Below are 18,177 nucleotides of genomic sequence, written 5' to 3' on the forward strand. Positions count from 1 at the left end.
GCTACGTGCAATTTACATATTTCATGGGAAGGGTCTATTACACGCAGGCCATGGCCTTCGGTGACCTCCTTCGAAAGTTTCCCGTAGACTTTAATATTTTTCAATTAAAATGCCCTTTGCAAAATGAAAATGGCCTTGCCCTTTTAAATCCCAGGCCTGTTCTACATGTAGGTAATGATGATATTTGTGTCAAACATCAAAAGCTTAGAAAATCTTTTCCCATTAGAGCTTTTGACTTTCCCCATTGACTGTTTGTTGTTAAATGTCTTCCGAGGTGTAACGTCTTAGGGGTACATCACTATGCAGTGATTTGCCGAAATTTTCATACAATTAATCTGGTTTGTCTGAGCAGAGAGGCCGACAAGCAAGAGAAGCAAGTACAAGAGAAAGGCTAAGATGATTGGTCAGAAACTCTTGGATATGAACTTCATCCAGCATGTATCATCACGAAGCAGAGGGACAAAGGGTAAAGCAAAAACAATGTTCTCTTTTAAACTTCTGCAACGAAATCAAACTTTAACCAAGTTATACAGGATATATATTATACAAATATTCAATCAATCAACCAATCAATCAATCAAAGGTCATTTAAGAACAAATTGAATGCATTGACGCAGAATGCAGACTATAAGATGATGTCTTGAATATTCCATTTTGCAAGGTGAAGCTGAATGAAATGGGAAAGCCAGATTCCACAGAGAGATTATTTTGTGGGGTGTCATGGCCGAGCGGATAAGAGGACCGAATTCAAGCTCTGGTGATTCTGTTCAGCAGAGTGTTGGTTCGAATCCTGGTCGTGACACTTGTGTCTCTGAGCCAGACCCTTCACTCTAAATATAATTGCTTCTCTCCACCCAGGGGTAAATGGGTACCTGTGAGTGAGGGCAGAAATGGTTCTTGTGATTGATTTGGTTGAGTGTCGCGTTTGTTGCACAAGGCTGTATACTCCCCATGGAGCTGAGATGGTTTAAGGAATGATTTAAGTCCCAGTGACCAGGGGTAATAATGTTGGAGCACCATGAGTGTCACTGCTTGACGGACCTAAGCGCGGATGAATAATGCACGAATGAAATGCAATTAATATTTCTTTTGTATAACACACACATAAATATGTGTAATTGGAGTTTGTTCACAATAAACACAGAACACAGAAACTCATCCTGCCCCAACTCTGCAAATTTGTCAAGAAAACCTAAACAATGTAAACGTCTCCTTGTAGACGCCATCTCTTGTTCACAATGACACAAACTTGTTTCAGTGGGAATAATGGGTGGCAATAATTGGTTGTTTTGAAACAACACTACAAAGCTTTGCAGCTAAAATTCCTCCTATTTGAGAAGGTTACATGTCAGGGCAGTAAATATATGGCCAAGTGTGAAGCATGACATGTGTTTCACCACCAGGGCCCAATTTCATAGCGCTGCTTAGCGGCCGATTTTGTGCTTACTGTGCAATTTCTTTTTCATAGCGCTGCTAACCGTAAGCACACGAAAAGGCATGCTAATCTTCCGGTGCTTACGGCACGAAAATAAATGACGTCACAATGCAAATCCACGGTAAACACGCAATATGGCCACCCAATTTTTCTGCTAACCTGTGAAATACGCTAAGGCTTAAGCAAATTTTGTTTGCTACAGTAAGCACGCAAATTTGCTTACCCTTAAGCAGCGCTATGAAATTGGGCCCAGAGAAGAGCCACGTGTATGGTATATGAAATAACGTGTATGGTATATGAAATAACTTAACTTCAAAGTTACTTAGTAAAAATGCCTTCAGGGAAAGTGTTAAGTGATTTTGGTAACTCAACCCTTTGTTTTCAAATAAAGTGTAAAATTAAAATATTTTTGTTCTCTTAGATATTCTATCCGATGATTTTGGTGACTTCTCCTCGGATGCTAGTGTGACAGACAGTACTCCTTTTCCACCGGTCACAATCCATAGTCTACCCACGACCTCTATCCACCGATGCAAAGACATGAATAATGATAGCTCAGAAGATAACCTGGAGTCATCATTCAGTCAACAGAAGAGGCGACGATCCAAGAGAAGAATTTCAGACTTCTATTCTGAGGAGATTGAGACAAGCGACGATAGCTCAACGTCTCGATCGGACTACGTTGTCAGGAAGACAATCACCCTGAAGGTTGATGTTCATGTATCTGCTGTGGATAACTCAGATAGTCCTCCATCAATACCCAACGAGCAGGAACCTTCCTCCTTAATCAGCCAAAAGAGACAGAATCAACAAGGATCTGAAGGAGACATGAGTTCCAGCGATGATCAGGGGATAAAAGCACCTCTTCCTTCAGGAGGTCAGCCAACATCTACCTCATCAAGTTCTAGTACTAAGGAATCCTCGTCCTCCCATTTCGGCAGGGCTTCTAAGGTGTCTGAATCCAAACACCTCTTCTTTACGGACTCTAACCACTTCTACTACTTCTGTGATATCGATGACCAGTTGTTCTATAGCGTGTCTGGAGATTTCTTGAGATCCAGTGAAGGCAGAGCTCCAGATGGTTCTGCAAGAAATGCTGAAAAGCATCGATCCCACCTCAAATGTTCTCACAATAAAGCAGAATTCATCCTGGCAATTCTTCTCTGCAGAAGAAGGACAAGTCGTGTGGCTAAAGATTTTACTCGTTCCATCCCTACTGAGTTCTGGAAGGAAGACAAAAGGTCTCCTTGCTGTATGTGTTTCAAGTGAAGTTTGGAATTGTGTGTGTAAGGGTAGCCCAGTGGTGACCTAGACCCTCAAACAGTAGTGTACATGGAGGTCTAAGAGGGATATCTCAATAAGATTTCCGATCTATCCACTACTACGTTTTATACTTTTCAAAAGCAAAATATTTCGATCTCCTTTCATCCTTTTGTCTCATTTTTTACCTCTAATATTTGACCTTACGGCAATGGGGCTCTTTGTCAAAATTTTGTTGCATAATTAAATGGAAACATTGCCTTCAGGTTGGCACTTTGGTTATAAAAAGCTTTTATGTAATTTGTACGAAAGCTGTTTTGAAAGTAGAATATAATGAGTCACACAATAGACCTCCAAATTGTGTGGTTTTCCTTTTACTTTGCGACTTAACAAAATTTTGACTTCATAAAATTGCGGATGGTGTTACTTGACAAAGTAAAAGGAAAGCCGCACAATTTCTAGGGATATTTGTGTGAATCATTATACTCTACTTTGAAAGTGTCTTTCCAACCATATTTTAATATGCTCCGACGACAGCGTCAGGCGGGGAGTTTGACTGGGGCGGTACATCTGTCACCTCGCCCAAGTGACATCATTATTATGTTGTTGCTTTTTTAAAGCAGCTGATAAGACAGTGTTTTGTCCCATTGCTTCATATTACTCTCATTGAAGTTGAAGTTAAAATCAAACAAATCATGAATACGTTAAGTCGTGACATTTCCTTGACTTGGAAGAAGTTGTTTTTGTGTCACTGTTACTTTCTGTTTGTAATGTGAACATAAACATTAAAATATATGTACATGTACTTATTTCAAAACACTAAACTAAAATGTACTTCTTATTTTAAAACATTGAAGTATATGTACTTCTTCTTTTTAAACATTAAAATGTATGTATTTCTTATTTTATGTATGCATCAACGAAGAAAACAAATTGTTGGGTTTTTTTTCGGGTTTTTTTTTTCGAAATGTTTATTTGACTTTGATGATCTGAAAGATTTTAAAGGGTAATGAAGAAGGAATTTTATTTAATTTTAACAGATTTTACGCAATTGTTTGAAGTTTTTTATTCAGATTTTAACTTTTTGTTTTATAACCTGATAAGTGACTTATACCTGAAATATATCACACATATTTGCCAGAATGCAAACAAACGTTAGGCATATATTTTGTCTGCAAAATAACAGTTTACTAATGCATGCAGTCTGAAGATGGATTTTTCATCAGTGTTTTTCTCACTAACAAAGCAAATTCTCAACAAATTTAAAACCCACGGCCACACTTGGTTCATTCCTAAGGAGAAATAAGCACTTAAGTGTGATCTTACTTATCTCCTTACTCCAGAGATCTCCCATTAATCTGTAGGGTTAACCATTCAAGTGTAGAAAGACAAACCGCTGAATTGCCTGGAAAGTTTTTTATTTTTAGAATTATCCGTTTTATGAGAACAAACAATACAAAGTTAACTATAAATAAATAAGTGTTTATTTAGCTGGTAACCAATGTTTTAATTCTTAACATAATATGTATTTTTGGTACATGAACTTACAGCTGTTGGCGATGAAAGTAAGCTAATTTAGGTTTTTTTATAATAACTGGGTGGAGTACTTTTATATCAAAAAACTATGTTGAATTTTGAGTTGTGTCAAATTTTAGAGGATTTTATGTGGACATTGCCATAGTTTATCTACCGAGTATTGTTATAATCCAGGCTGAAAATGCTTCCAGTTACAAAATATTTATTCATTATTCTTTTTAACTTTTCACCTGACTTGATCTCCCAAAAAATGTGTTCATTATTTATATGTGCAATTTAGATGATATAATATAATTAGCTTGAGTTTATTGATGGCAAGTGATTTTTATGTAAGCAAACCTGGCCAGATGGTCCATGTATTGGGAACTAGTACATTTCATATTTATTTTTCATAGAGACAAAGTTGATGATGTTTTTCTGGTGTAACATTTGTTTTTTAGATTCGAACGTTGAATCCACCTCATGTCTTGGAGAAGTATATCAGACACTTTTTTAAAGGGTCTATGTACTTTTTGTATGACCAACAAACACAATGTCCACTGATTTACACTAAACTTACACAGTTTGAAGACAATGATAGTAGAAACATTCCCTGAAAATATTACTTGCTGTGGTGCTGGGGTTTTTAAGAAATGAGAAAAACAATGTCATAAAAATAATGTTCGTCTCAGTGATCATGAGATGAAAATTATTTAAGCATGTAAAAACGTATTTTCATGACATTGTTTTACTCATTTCTAAAAAAACTACAGTACCTCAGCAAGTAATATTTTCAGGGAAGCCTTCTACTAGCATTATCTTCAAACTGTGTAAGTTTAATGTAAATCTGTGGACATTGTGTTTTGTGTTACAAAAAGTACCTAAATCCAATGTGTTGACCAATTATGTTAGGTGCTCTTGTTTGCATAGAAACGACTCGTACATACCAAAAACCTCTTCCGGTAAATAGCGACGATTTGATCGTTTGGGGAACCTGTCCGTGGATAGTTCCATAAATATTTCCCAAAGTAAGAAAGTTAACATACATAAAATGATGTCGACTGATTTTTTATTTTCCAAATTATTTACAGATTATTTCAGAATGCGTTTGTATAACAAGGAAAATATACCTGTATTTAGTAAACACTTTTGTAACAGTACAGAAAAGAGTACTTGCGATAAATAAAGTAAACTCACTTAAACATGATAATTTGTTCTGTATATTTTAAAGACACTGGACACTATTGGTAATTGTCAAAGACTAGTCTTCTCACATGATGTATCTTAGCATATGCATAAAATAACAAACCTGTGAAAGTTTGAGCTCAATTGGTCGTCGAAGTTGCGAGGATAATGAAAAAAAAAAAACTCCCTTGTCCCACGTAGTTGTGTGCTTTCAGATGCTTTACTTAGAGGGAACCGTTTCTCAGAATGTGTTATACTATCGACCTCTCCCTATTACTTGTTACCGAATGAGGTTTATTTTGAGTAATAATTACCAATAGTGTCCACTGCCTTTAAAGTAAAACGGTTTAAGTATTTGCTCTGATAAAATAATGCTGCAAGGTAACAACATGTAAGAAGATGAAAGGAGGTCTCAGGACGTACTGAAGAGCCAAGATAACTTCATCATTATTGCACCATTGATTAGAAACAAATGTCCTAATCAAGCTATGTGTTCGACACGCATGAGCCTACATGCATCCGTAACACACCATCTGTGTGCAACTGATACAACAAAGCAAATTCTAAATTAAAATCGTGCACGCCTTTTGTAAGTTTGTCTTTCCCGTAGTAATGGTATGGGACTGGATTACCAATGGTATCGAGCGGGAACGGCCAAAATCCAAACAACTCCACGGAACCACAAACAGATAAAGCCAATGACGTCAGATAAAAACCTGTAAATGTTAGAAAAGAAATGAATGCTATAGTTACGTGATCAAGAAGAACGTTTTTATTACCCTTTCTAATCTATTCACAGACAAACAATTGCGATAGATAGTAGTTTCTTGCCATTGGAATTATGTTAATTGCTTGGATAATAATTATTATTCCCTATGTTGTTAAACAAGTAATGTTTCGTATAGCCGGTACATTTTTGTTCGTCTTCGATCTTCGTCGCCATTGTTTGCCATTTTATTACGAATTTATCGACTAATCGCGTTCGAGTGAAACACAGACCACCGCATGCGTGATTTAACCCCGAACCCACTGTTTATCCAAGAAGCTTGATTCGATACAACTGTACTAGACCTACCCGTTGTCATGCGATCTTTCAGCCCCATCTCGGCCCATATTCCAGCCACAGCTCTGAAATGGTTAGGGTTGATGATCAGCATTTTTTTAGGGGTGGACTTGTTGCTAGTTTGTAGAAGTTTCAAGGCGGGAACGATGTACGCGTACCCAGATGGTACGCCGTATAGCGGGACAAGAAGCCGGCCAAATCGCTTCACATCATTGAGAAATGTTGACTTATGTCCCTTATTCAGCAATCGCTTGTATCTGACGAGTGAAAATAAAAAATATATGTTTATTGTTACATCAGAGATACAAATTGCAGTAAATTGGGAAATTTGCAGTAAACATTGTCCTTACTTTGAGGCAATTATTGAAGGGTTAATTGAAGTAATGTTAGTCTTCGTTCCAACATCCTCTGCGTATCCCCTCAATGGTGGCGTGTTGCACCTAAATTAAGTAGACATAAAGATAAAGGGCTAATGACAATAATCGCATTGAAATGAACTTGGTGATATAGTCTACATTTAGCAGAAGTTCAACAAATTAAACCAAAAATAACGGCGCACATCACGTTGAACTGTTTAAAACAAAAAACAAACGAAGAAATGAAATAATCAGTTATAATGATTCAGAGCTCATAATATGCTGCTAATCTTTGTTTTTATTTACCAACATCACCGAGAGTTAAAGACACTGGACACCCTTGGTAACTTTCAAAGACCAGTCTTCTCACTTGGTGTATTTCAACATATGCATAGAAGCACAAACCTGTGAAAATTTGAGCTCAATTAGTCGTCGAAGTTGCGAGATAACTATGAAAGAAAAAAACACCCTTGTCACACGAAGTTGTGTGCTTTCAGATGCTTGATTTCTAGACCATAAAATCTAATTCTGAGGTCTCGAAATCAAATTCGTGGAAAATTACTTCTTTCTCGAAAACAACGTCACTTCAGCGGGAGCTGTATCTCGCAATGTTTTATACTATCAACATCTCACATTACTCGGTACCAAGTAAGGTGTAATGCTAAGCTAATAATTGTTTTGGGTAATTACCAAAAGTGTCTGCTGCCTTCAAAGCAAAGTATAAGAACTGATTACCTAAAGACGAAGTCAGCTCTATCAATGTTTGTACCGCATCGGCTATTGGTGAGAATTCCTCCATTTCCCACCACGACACATCTCTGCAGTGTTTCATTGGCGAACGGGGATTGCTAAAAAGAATCAAAGAAAGCAATACGCATACTTCCCAAGGTAGCAAATGCTTTTTTGGGGGGGTGGTGGGGGGGTGGGGTGGAATAATTTGCTTAAAAAGACGATAGAGTGTGCCATTGCCAAATAATACAATCTAACTTTCAAAACGAGCTCCAAATTACCATACAGGAACACAATTCTTAGCGCTTTGATCCGCCCATATGGTATGATAAAGCGCTATATGTATTTTGTAACTTTTTATGTTATTATAACGAATCCAACCCGATTAAGGTTTCTTATAAAAAATAATGATCCTTACCTTATTAAAACTACGTACTTTTAGTGGCTGTTCCGACATACCAAGTTGGAACAGCGTTTGTTTTCGACAAGTTTCTTCAAATTTGGAGAGCACAGCAATATTATTGCTTACTATAAACATGTTACGAGTGAGTATAAGAGTGTTCCATTGTGTACTTGTGACGGTTCCCAGTTTAATTGAGCATATTGGAAGTTTGTAAGTGGAATTTGATTACTAGTGTGGTGTGTGGATCCATCTTGTAGTAATGATGAAGGACTACACTCAAACTTGGAAGACGAGAATTCAAAGGCAGTGGACACTAGTGGTAATTACTCAAAGTAATTATTAGCATAAAACCTTACTTGGTAACGAGTAATGGGTAGAGGTTGGTAGTATAAAACATTGTGAAAAATAGCTTCCTCTGAAGTTACATAGTTTACGAGAAAGAAGTCATTTTCCACGAATTTGATTTCGAGACCTCAGATTCAGAATTTGAGGTCTCGAAATCAACCATCTAAAAGCACACAACTTCGTGTGACAAGGTTATTTTTCTTCATTTTATCTCGCAACTTCGACGACCAATTGAGCCCAACTTTTCTCAGTTTTTTTAAATTTTATGCATATTATTTAGAAACACACCAAGTGAGACCAACTGGTCTTTGACAATATTATTACCAAAAGTGTCCAGTGTCTTTAAACACATTTTATTTATTTATTTATTTATTTATTTATTTATTTCCAGGCAAACAGAACCTACAAAGAATAGGTAATAAAAATAAGACTACACAGAGAACAAGCCTGCGGATAACCAAAAAGCGAAAAAATCACTATCTAAAGGTGATCCAGACAATAAAAATAACAAAGGAACAAAAGGGCACAAGGACAAAAACGGCACAAAAATTGCACATCAAATACCACATCAAATAAAAACTAGACATTAAGTGTTTGTGAACAAACACGAAGCTGTTCCGTGTTGTTTTGCTTGGATTATGTGCTTCATTGCCCAAGGAATATATAACTGAAAAAGGTTTCAAAAAAGTTGTGTAGCTCTTGTTATAAAGTCTTACTTCCCGGTTGACCCGTAAGTAAAGGTCAACATGGGCCCACAGCTACCAAAGATTAATCTGCAATGCCAAGGAGTCTATAAAATCGGTTGTGTATATCTTGATATATAGTCCCACTTCAGGTTGACCCAGAAGTAGAGGTCAACTTGGGGTCACAGTTTTCCAAAGCTAATATTTATTGCCTTAGAGTCTATAACTGAAGTTTGAACATTAGCTTTGTACTTTTTTAGATATGGGCTCACTTCCGGTTGACCCGGAAGTAAAGGTCAACATTAGGTCAAAGTTGTTTCAAACTAATCTTGAATGCCCAAGGAGTCTATAACTGAACAAAAATTGATAATCTGTTGTATAGTTCTTGAGATATGGTCCCACTTCCGGTTGACCAGGAAGTATGGGTCAACTTGAGGTCACGGTTTTTTAAAGTTAGTATTTTATGCCTAAGGAGTTTATAACTGAAAATATTTTGAAAATCTGCTGTATAGTTCTTGAGATATGGTGACACTTCCGGTTGACGCGGAAGTAGAGGTCAACTTGAGGTCACAGTTTTTTCAAATTAATCTCCAACCCCCAAGGAGTCTTTAAGAACAAACAGTTGAAAAGTCGGCCGTGAAGTTCTTGAGATATGATGCTGCAAAGATTTCCTAATTAATATGCAAATGAGGGTCACTGGTGGTTAATTAATTAATAATCTTAATATGTTTTATGATAGGAATTAAGCTAAACATCCTAACGCTTCCATTTGATATTATTTTACGTGTTTAAAAACACATTAATTTGTAAGATACTCCTTTATTTTCCTACTCCTGCCGATAGGGGGCGCTCTTATGAGACATTTTAATTGCACGATTTCTGCACCGTAATGTCTGTATCTGACTCTGTACTTGTATGTGTACGTCGCTGAGACCAAAACTGGCATAAAAATAATGTCAAGCTATAATTTCCCCTATAGAACACGGCCCAGTTTTATGGCTCTGTCTGCTTCAACCAAACTCTGCCCATTTATTATACAACCACCATTCTCCGCTTACTTTGCAGGCGCTGAAATATCTGTGCAACTAGTTCAAAGCAAAGATTACATATGATAAGTTTCACCGCGTACAAGCAAAAATATCCCTGCTAAGCTGTGAAATATGCTTTATGTAAGCGATAATATCCGCGCTTCTGATGTGTCAATTCTTTGCTTACGCAGTGAAGCAGAGTCAAATTGGACCAGTTTCACAAGATTTCCCCTCATGTACTAACAATCTTTTTTGACTTTACATGTTTGAAGTGTAGGCCTTACCAAACCTACTCATAGGGCAAAATTACATGGTTCTTATGACCACCAAAGTCTGCGCTTACGATCACCGTTTTCCGCTTACTGTGATGTGCAAGCTTGGAAAATAATGTGCGAGCTTGGAAGCACACAAACAAAAGAAATCCCTGCTATAAGCAGTCTATTTCGCTTGACGTAAGCGCAGAAACCAATGCTTCAGCAGATTACTGAATCTTTTTTCATTAAGCAAGTTCCCATCATGACTCAACTTGTCGAAATAAAATACAGATTCTCAAGATTTGTGCCGCTATGTGCCGCAAAGGCAATATTAATTATGTTGCGAATGGGTGACCAGTGAATTTTACTACTCGACTAGTCGCACCTCAAACCTGACTACGACACTTGTCGAGATAAAATACGGATTCTCAAGATTTGTACCGCTATGTGCCGCAAGGGCAATATTAATTATGTTGCGAATGGGTGTGACTAGTGAAATTTACTACTCGACTAGTCGCACCTCAAACCTAACTACGACACTTGTCGAGATAAAGTACGGATTCTCAAGATTTGTGCCGCTATGCCGCAAGGGCAATATAAATTATGTTGCGAATAGTAGTAAGCAACACAACTGGTTCACCAATATAGTCGGGACAAATTTTTAATTATGTTGCAAATGGATGTGACTAGTGAAATTTACTACTCGACTAGTCGCACTTCAAAACTAACTATGACACTTGTCGAGATAAAGTACGGATTCTCAAGATTTGTGCCGCTATGCCGCAAGGGCAATATTAATTATGTTGCGAATAGTAGTAACCAACACAACTGGTTCACCAAACAGGTAGTCGGGACAAATTTTGTAGTCGATTTGTGGACACGATTATAACGGAGTAGAGGAAAACAGTAGTCGCGACTCAAATAATAATTTGTAGTCGCGAGTTTAACACTAAAGCACACTAGTCGCCCCTGCGTACTTTTGTCTCAAGTAAAGCACGGTTTTTCCTGCGAACGCAAATCAAATTTTTAAGTCACTGTTTTCGCAGTGAAAGTTTCGCAGGAGTTGAGCACAATTAGTCAACTGTAGCAAATTTGTTGATGCGAATTGTGACGTGAAGAACACATTCCATGCTAAGCTGTAAAATACGCTTAGCGTAAGCACAGTTCACTGATTACGTAAGCGCTGCGATTCTTTCCTTTAAAAGCCATTGGCCCAGGACCAAACTACATAATAGCTTTTTACACAAAAAGCAGCTTAACCCATGCCTCATGTTCAAGTTGTGAATCCAGGTGTTCTGCTCAATTTCTGCAATTTTGTAAAGCAAAATGTTTTGCCTGTTTATTATAAGCAGCTCTATAAAACTGAGCCACTCAACCACCAGAGAACAGCATAATAAAATCTCTGCTTTTGTATTCCTGTCAAAGAGTTTTTGGTTGTCGATCATGGTCTAATTTCCGAAAGTAACGCGAAACACTGGAATTAGTTTAGGCAATTGGTCCTCGGCGCAAACAAGGTGACTTTACCCGTAAATCATTCCAAATCCCGGGCGGTCTATTTTCGTCGTCTACGCTCGTCGCCTGAAACGAGCCCGGTGTCATGACAAAAACTGTCCGCTGGCAATAAGTGTCCGCTCATTAGCTTATTGTGTTCTGATTGGTCAAGCGTCCACGACGTCACATTGCTTACGGAAGCTTGCTAAATAGTGTCCGCGGTTAGCGTGCATCATCATAGCGTGCCTTTTTAACCTTTTAGTTTTAGTTTTATTTATTATTTTTTTGTAACGCTTTCCTGCTTGTGTTTGAATATAATAGTCGTATTATTTATGATCATTTGGCACTTTCACAATTCGTACTTTTAACCTGCATTTTTTAATTATTTATTAAGTAAAATAGTAAATACTAACCATGACATACTTTTGACGGTCTTGTCTTTACTTGAACGCTTTCTTCGTTGTATTTATTGTAAATAATTCGTAAGAACATTTTAGCACTTTCACAATTCGTACTTTTTAAACCTGCACTGTTTTCATGATAAGATACTAATCTTGACATACTTTTGAGTGTTCTGTTCGTCTATTTTTTGGGCTTGTATGTACTTTTAATATAAATCAGCACTGTGCAGCACGGCGCCCGGACACTTTTTGTTGGGCGGACACTATTTGTCACGTAATACATGCCAAATAGTGTCCAGGGTCTACTGCGCATGCTCAGCGGACACTTATTGCAAAGATTATTTTTCTTGAGACGGCTGAGAAGCTTCCATGTCAGTCAGCCACTTCTGTTGAAGTTCTACCGAGCGGTGATTGAGAGTGATCGTTTGGTGGGGCAATGCAATAGCCGATGACCGGAAGCGTATCAGCCGGATCGTTCGCACCGCTAGTAAAATCATCGGTTGCCAACTTCCATCACTTGATGAACTGTATCTCTCTCGAGATAAAAAACGAGCCCTCTCTATAGTAGATGACCAGTTTCACCCAGCACATTCCCTCTTTCAGCCCATGCCGTCTAAGAATCGTTTCCGTTCAATTAAATCTGGATCCAACCGTACTTTGCAGAGTTTTTATCCAACAGCTGTTCGTGTTCTAAATGACAGGTTTATCATGAATGTCTATTTCTGATTTTAATTATATCGTACTATTTTTATCTTTCGTATTTCGCCTGTATATTGTAATACTTTTCAGAGTTGTTTATATTGTATTTCCATGTATTTTTGTAAATGGTTAATTTTTAGTATAATTTGTATATAACATAATATTTTTAGACACGCAAAACCTTGTCTTTACTTGAACGCTTTCTTCGTTGTATTTTATTATACATGTCTTGTATTTACTTGAACGCTTTCTTCGTTGTATTTTATTGTAAACAATTCGTAAGAACATTTTAGCACTTTCACAATTCGTACTTTTTAAACCTGCACTGTTTTCATGATAAGATACTAATCTTGACATACTTTTGAGTGTTCTGTTCGTCTATTGTTTGGGGGCTTGTATTTACTTTTAATATAAATCAGCACTGTGCAGCACGGCGCCCGGACACTTTTTGTTGGGCGGACACTATTTGTCACGTAATACATGCCAAATAGTGTCCAGGGTCTACTGCGCATGCTCAGCGGACACTTATTGCAAAGATTATTTTTCTTGAGACGGCTGAGAAGCTTCCATGTCAGTCAGCCACTTCTGTTGAAGTTCTACCGAGCGGTGATTGAGAGTGATCGTTTGGTGGGGCAATGCAACAGCCGATGACCGGAAGCGTATCAGCCGGATCGTTCGCACAGCTGGTAAAATCATAGGTTGCCAACTTCCATCTCTTGATGAACTGTATCTCTCTCGAGTTAAAAAACGAGCCCTCTCTATAGTAGATGACCAGTTTCACCCAGCACATTCCCTCTTTCAGCCCATGCCGTCTAAGAATCGTTTCCGTTCAATTAAATCTGGATCCAACCGTACTTTGCAGAGTTTTTACCCCACAGCTGTTCGTGTTCTAAATGACAGGTTTTATAATCATGAATGTCTATTTCTGATTTTAATTATATCGTACTATTTTTATCTTTCGTATTTCGCCTGTATATTGTAATACTTTTCAGAGTTGTTTATATTATATTTCCATGTATTTTTGTAAATGGTTAATTTTTAGTGTAATTTGTATATAACATAATATTTTTAGACACGCAAAACCTAGCTTGTCTTTACTTGAACGCTTTCTTCGTTGTATTTTATTGTAAATAATTCGTAAGAACATTTTAGCACTTTCACAATTCGTACTTTTTAAACCTGCACTGTTTTCATGATAAGATACTAATCTTGACATACTTTTGAGTGTTCTGTTCGTCTATTGTTTGGGGGCTTGTATTTACTTTTAATATAAATCAGCACTGTGCAGCACGGCGCCCGGACACTTTTTGTTGGGCGGACACTATTTGTCACGTAATACATGCCAAATAGTGTCCAGGGTCTACTGCGCATGCTCAGCGGACACTTATTGCCAGCGGACAGTTTTTGTCATGACACCGGTCAACTCGGTCCCAAACCAACTCGGTCCCAGTCATACGTTGACAGTTTTTTTACTAATTTCTCAAAAACTACAGCACCACAGCAAGTAATATTTTAAGGGAAGCTTTCAACTATCATTATCTGCAAACTGTTTAAGTTTAGTGTAAATCTGTGGACACGATGGTGTGTCGTCGTCGTCAAAAACCCCTATTCAATTACGCACGTTCGTTTGAACGAAATCCCTAAACCTTCGTACTTTGTCGCGTGCAAAGTATATGGGCCCAGAACTCGGTTAGATTGTTATGGGTCCTGAACGATGGTAGGAAAACAGAATGAGTAGACTTCCTCTCAAGAAGTCACAACTCATGATAGTTACATACTGTATGGCATTTACCATAGAGAATGTTTAACAATAACATGGAAGTGACTGCATCCAGTTATATTCAAACGCGTAGACTCATCTCAAGAAGTCACAACTCATGATAGGTACATACTGCATGGCATTTACCAAAGATAATATTTAACAATAACATGGAAGCGACTGCATCCAGTTATATTCAAAGGAAGATTACGTGGTTAATTAATTAAGATTCTTAAAATTTTTTACATTTAGAGTAAAGCTTATGTTCTAAGCTACAATTTTGTATAATAAACTCACTCTTTCGTATTATGGTTTGGGAGATTAGGCTTAAAGAAAAAAACGTGTACAAATGCTATGGGTTTTAGGCAGAAACAAAGAATAAGAAAAAAAATAAAAATCACGACAGAAACAAAACCTGTTCCGACGGTAGGTCGGAACAGCTAAAAATGAAGGTAAAAGCTAATCAACAATCAACATCCGACTCACTTATACCAATAAGGTCTATATACTGACCCAATTCTATCTTACTTATCATAATACCATGGTATCGTCCCTAAGAAGTGTAAATTGTTATTGTACTGAATTTAACAATGTTTTGTGATTTTTAAGATCTGTGCAACGCGAAACCAGGTTGCATTTTACAGTTAGTTCGTTCGTTTGTTCGTTCGTTCGGTCTTTCAATTCTTAAGTTTATCTTTCTTGGGCGGCATCTTTGATAGACTTGACTCAACTCCCAATCCCGTGCCAATCTCAGAAAACTATTGTTTTGTGATGTTCTGCATTCCCCAACCTGTTCCATTCTCGGGACCACAATAGCTACATTTTGACGGCGGTGGGTATGCTTAGGGACCTCCCGCACGAGAACGGGACTTGAATCAAGTCTACATCTTTGAGACCGTCTCAACTATCATAAAAACAAACATGACCAAGGACTCCCGACGTGCCACGCCCCACACACGCATTGGATTTGGGTAGTATACTGTACTTGTACACTAGGGTAGGGTAAGTATCAGTAAGATTCAATTACCTCGGGTAGTGAAGTGTATATATCTTCCGTCATCGCACGTGATTTGTTAGTGATAGCAAACCTAATTGTCTGTCCAATCTTGGTCAACCTTTTCGTCATCACAGCGAGCTCCTTGGCGTCCAGAATGCTGTTCAGCTTCCTCCTGTGGGCTCGTCAAGACATTACAATTATTATTCATTTTATTCTGATAAAAAGAAACTTTTAAAACGTATGATAGCATTCCCATACCAACCCTCCTCCGTTGCATCCCAGTCAACATTGAACTGTCTCCCGCCAAGAGAGGCTTCTCCAGTTGGTTGTCGGGCTTTCGCTAAAGTATTTTCGAAAAGAAAATTTATTTAATTTATTTCAGAACCAGAGAGACTCACCGGACACCAGATTTCCGTGTTTCATTGGATACCCATACACGGGATACTCCTTTCTTAACCATGTCAATATAGCTTGGTGGTGAAGTATGGTTTTCTGTCGGTGAAGCTGACGCATGTAAAGCAAGCACGGCGCTCGTTTCATCGCTAGGTCGTGCGTTTTCGAGTTTGGGTAGGCCTTTCTCTTGCGTTACAGGAAATCTGTTGTGAAAAAAATGAATTTTTCGATGAAACTACTGTTTTCCGTAGTTCATATAGGCCTAATGATGACGCACTGATTAATACAATGACAGTTTGGGTGGTGTGTATCCCCTGCCAGTTTAAGAGATAGTTATAACCCATTTTGATTCAAAAGAAACAGAAGAAAATACAATGAAATGTGCATAACATGCAAGTACGCTACTATACCAATATTGTGTGATACCTCAATTTTCCACGTGTTAGTTGTCCATTTTCAAGAGGGAGAATAGATCCGTCCGAAGTCCATGTTGAGTGTAGAACGGTCAGAAGCCCAAAAATGCATGCACCCGTGACGATCACCAACACAAAGAGTGTCCTGACATTAGGGAGTTCCATAGTTTCAGTCAGTTTGTAAATCATGGCTTTGAGAATCGTGTTGAACCATGAACCAATAGTTTCCTTTCATCGAACGAATTAACAGCAAGGCTGGAACAAAATACGTAACTGTAAATCTGATCGAGGACCCAAACCAAACGTTATTTCATGAAGGAAGTGTGGTCAAAATAAATATTTATACTGTGAAATTATGCATGGCACCTCTAACAGCAACATTCAAGCGTTACAATGTGTTGTTTGCACACTCGAAGGTCGCGAGGCTAGACTTGCCATCAAGTCTCTAGAGTAATGTCAACCAGGCAGGAGTTCTGCGTCTACATGAATACATCGTAACCATGCATGAAGGAAGAAATTCCTCCACAAAATCACGACCAGGCCCGTAACCAGGGGTTGGGGGATCCCCGGAGAAAAGTCCGCCCCACCCTTTCTTGGAAAATGGAACGCTCCGAGGAGCACCGAAGGTAAAAGCAGCCAATAATTTTGTTTTTATACAAACTCAATTATTTGCCACGAAGCTGCCGTTGATTGCATCTATGACAATACATCGGTTGTCATGGATATTGTATTAGTTCCCTTTGTTGCAATTTCCAGCATGTACAGCGCGTTGGACTAACTAAAGTAACAGTGGAAACTCGACTCTGCACGCAACACTTAAATTAGGCCATGGTTGGATGGCCTATTTTATTATAAGTTCCGTTCTCGTCTAATATGGAATCCCGACTATGGCTCTCAATGGCATCAAAATAATCTTTAAAGGCAGTGGACACTATTGGTAATTGTCAAAGACTAGCCTCCACAGTTGGTGTATCTAAACATAATATGCATAAATTAACAAACCTGTGAAAATTTGAGCTCAATCGGTCATCGAAGTTGCGAGATATCAATGAAAGAAAAAAACACCCTTGTCACACGAAGTTGTGTGCGTTTAGATGGTTGATTTCGAGACCTCAAGTTCTAAATATGAAGGCCTCGAAATCAATTTCGTGGTCTTTCTCGAAACTATATGGCACTTTAGAGGGAGCCGTTTCTCACAATGTTTGTTACCATCAATCTCTCCCCATTACTCATTACCAAGTAAGGTTTTATGCTAATAATTATTTTGAGTAATTACCAATAGTGTCCACTGCCTTTAAAAAAAATAGATAAAATTTCCACTGACAGTGACATTAACCTTTAGTCCCTGAACCGCCCGATATGCAGTTATATTAGAATCGTTACCAGAAGTAAAATTAGTCCCCAGGGAACAATAACTGCCTCTCGTTATCGGCTTCTGGTAAACAATGGCGATTATTTTAAAGGCAGTGGACACTATTGGTAAAAGGTAATTACTCAAAATAATTATTAGCATAAAACCTTTCCAGCCAGGTGACGAGTATTGGGGAGAGGTTGATAATATAAAACATTGTGAGAAACGGCTCCGTCTACTGAAGTGCCATAGTTTTCGAGAAAGAAGTAATTTTCCACGAGTTTGATTTCGAGACCTCAGATTTAGAACTTGAGGTCTCGAAATCAACCATCTAAATGCACACAACTTCGTGTGACAAGGGTGTTTTCTTCTTTCATTATTATCTCGCAATTTTGATGACCGATTGAGCTCAAATTT

General features: G+C 38.0%; 2 protein-coding genes across 4 annotated transcripts in view; one reads left to right on the plus strand and one right to left on the minus strand.

Annotated features, from left to right (window-relative positions):
* The window catches only part of LOC139940883 (uncharacterized), a 51,074-nt gene extending 46,075 nt beyond the window's left edge, over window positions 1–4,999 (plus strand). The window contains 2 exon segments of the mRNA XM_071937258.1: window positions 353–466; window positions 1,857–4,999. Coding sequence (XP_071793359.1) covers window positions 353–466; window positions 1,857–2,704 — 962 coding nt within the window. The 3' untranslated portion in view covers window positions 2,705–4,999.
* Window positions 5,000–5,023: 24 nt separating this feature from the next.
* LOC139940885 (alpha-N-acetylneuraminide alpha-2,8-sialyltransferase-like) overlaps window positions 5,024–18,177 on the minus strand; it is a 35,405-nt gene continuing 22,251 nt past the window's right edge. The window contains exons 2-8 of one of the 3 annotated variants that reach the window (XM_071937262.1): window positions 16,423–16,664; window positions 16,002–16,199; window positions 15,634–15,775; window positions 7,550–7,662; window positions 6,809–6,898; window positions 6,471–6,715; window positions 5,024–6,111 (exon numbers count right to left, since the gene is read on the minus strand). In XM_071937262.1, coding sequence (XP_071793363.1) covers window positions 5,882–6,111; window positions 6,471–6,715; window positions 6,809–6,898; window positions 7,550–7,662; window positions 15,634–15,775; window positions 16,002–16,199; window positions 16,423–16,598 — 1,194 coding nt within the window. In that variant the 5' untranslated portion in view covers window positions 16,599–16,664 and the 3' untranslated portion in view covers window positions 5,024–5,881. Of the gene's footprint in view, window positions 6,112–6,470; window positions 6,716–6,808; window positions 6,899–7,549; window positions 7,663–15,633; window positions 15,776–16,001; window positions 16,200–16,422; window positions 16,866–18,177 lie in introns of those variants that run through there. The other 2 variants (XM_071937261.1, XM_071937263.1) reach the window with 2 other exon arrangements.

The sequence above is a fragment of the Asterias amurensis genome, chromosome 8 (assembly GCF_032118995.1).
Source record: "Asterias amurensis chromosome 8, ASM3211899v1".
Classification (NCBI taxonomy): Eukaryota; Metazoa; Echinodermata; class Asteroidea; order Forcipulatida; family Asteriidae; genus Asterias; species Asterias amurensis.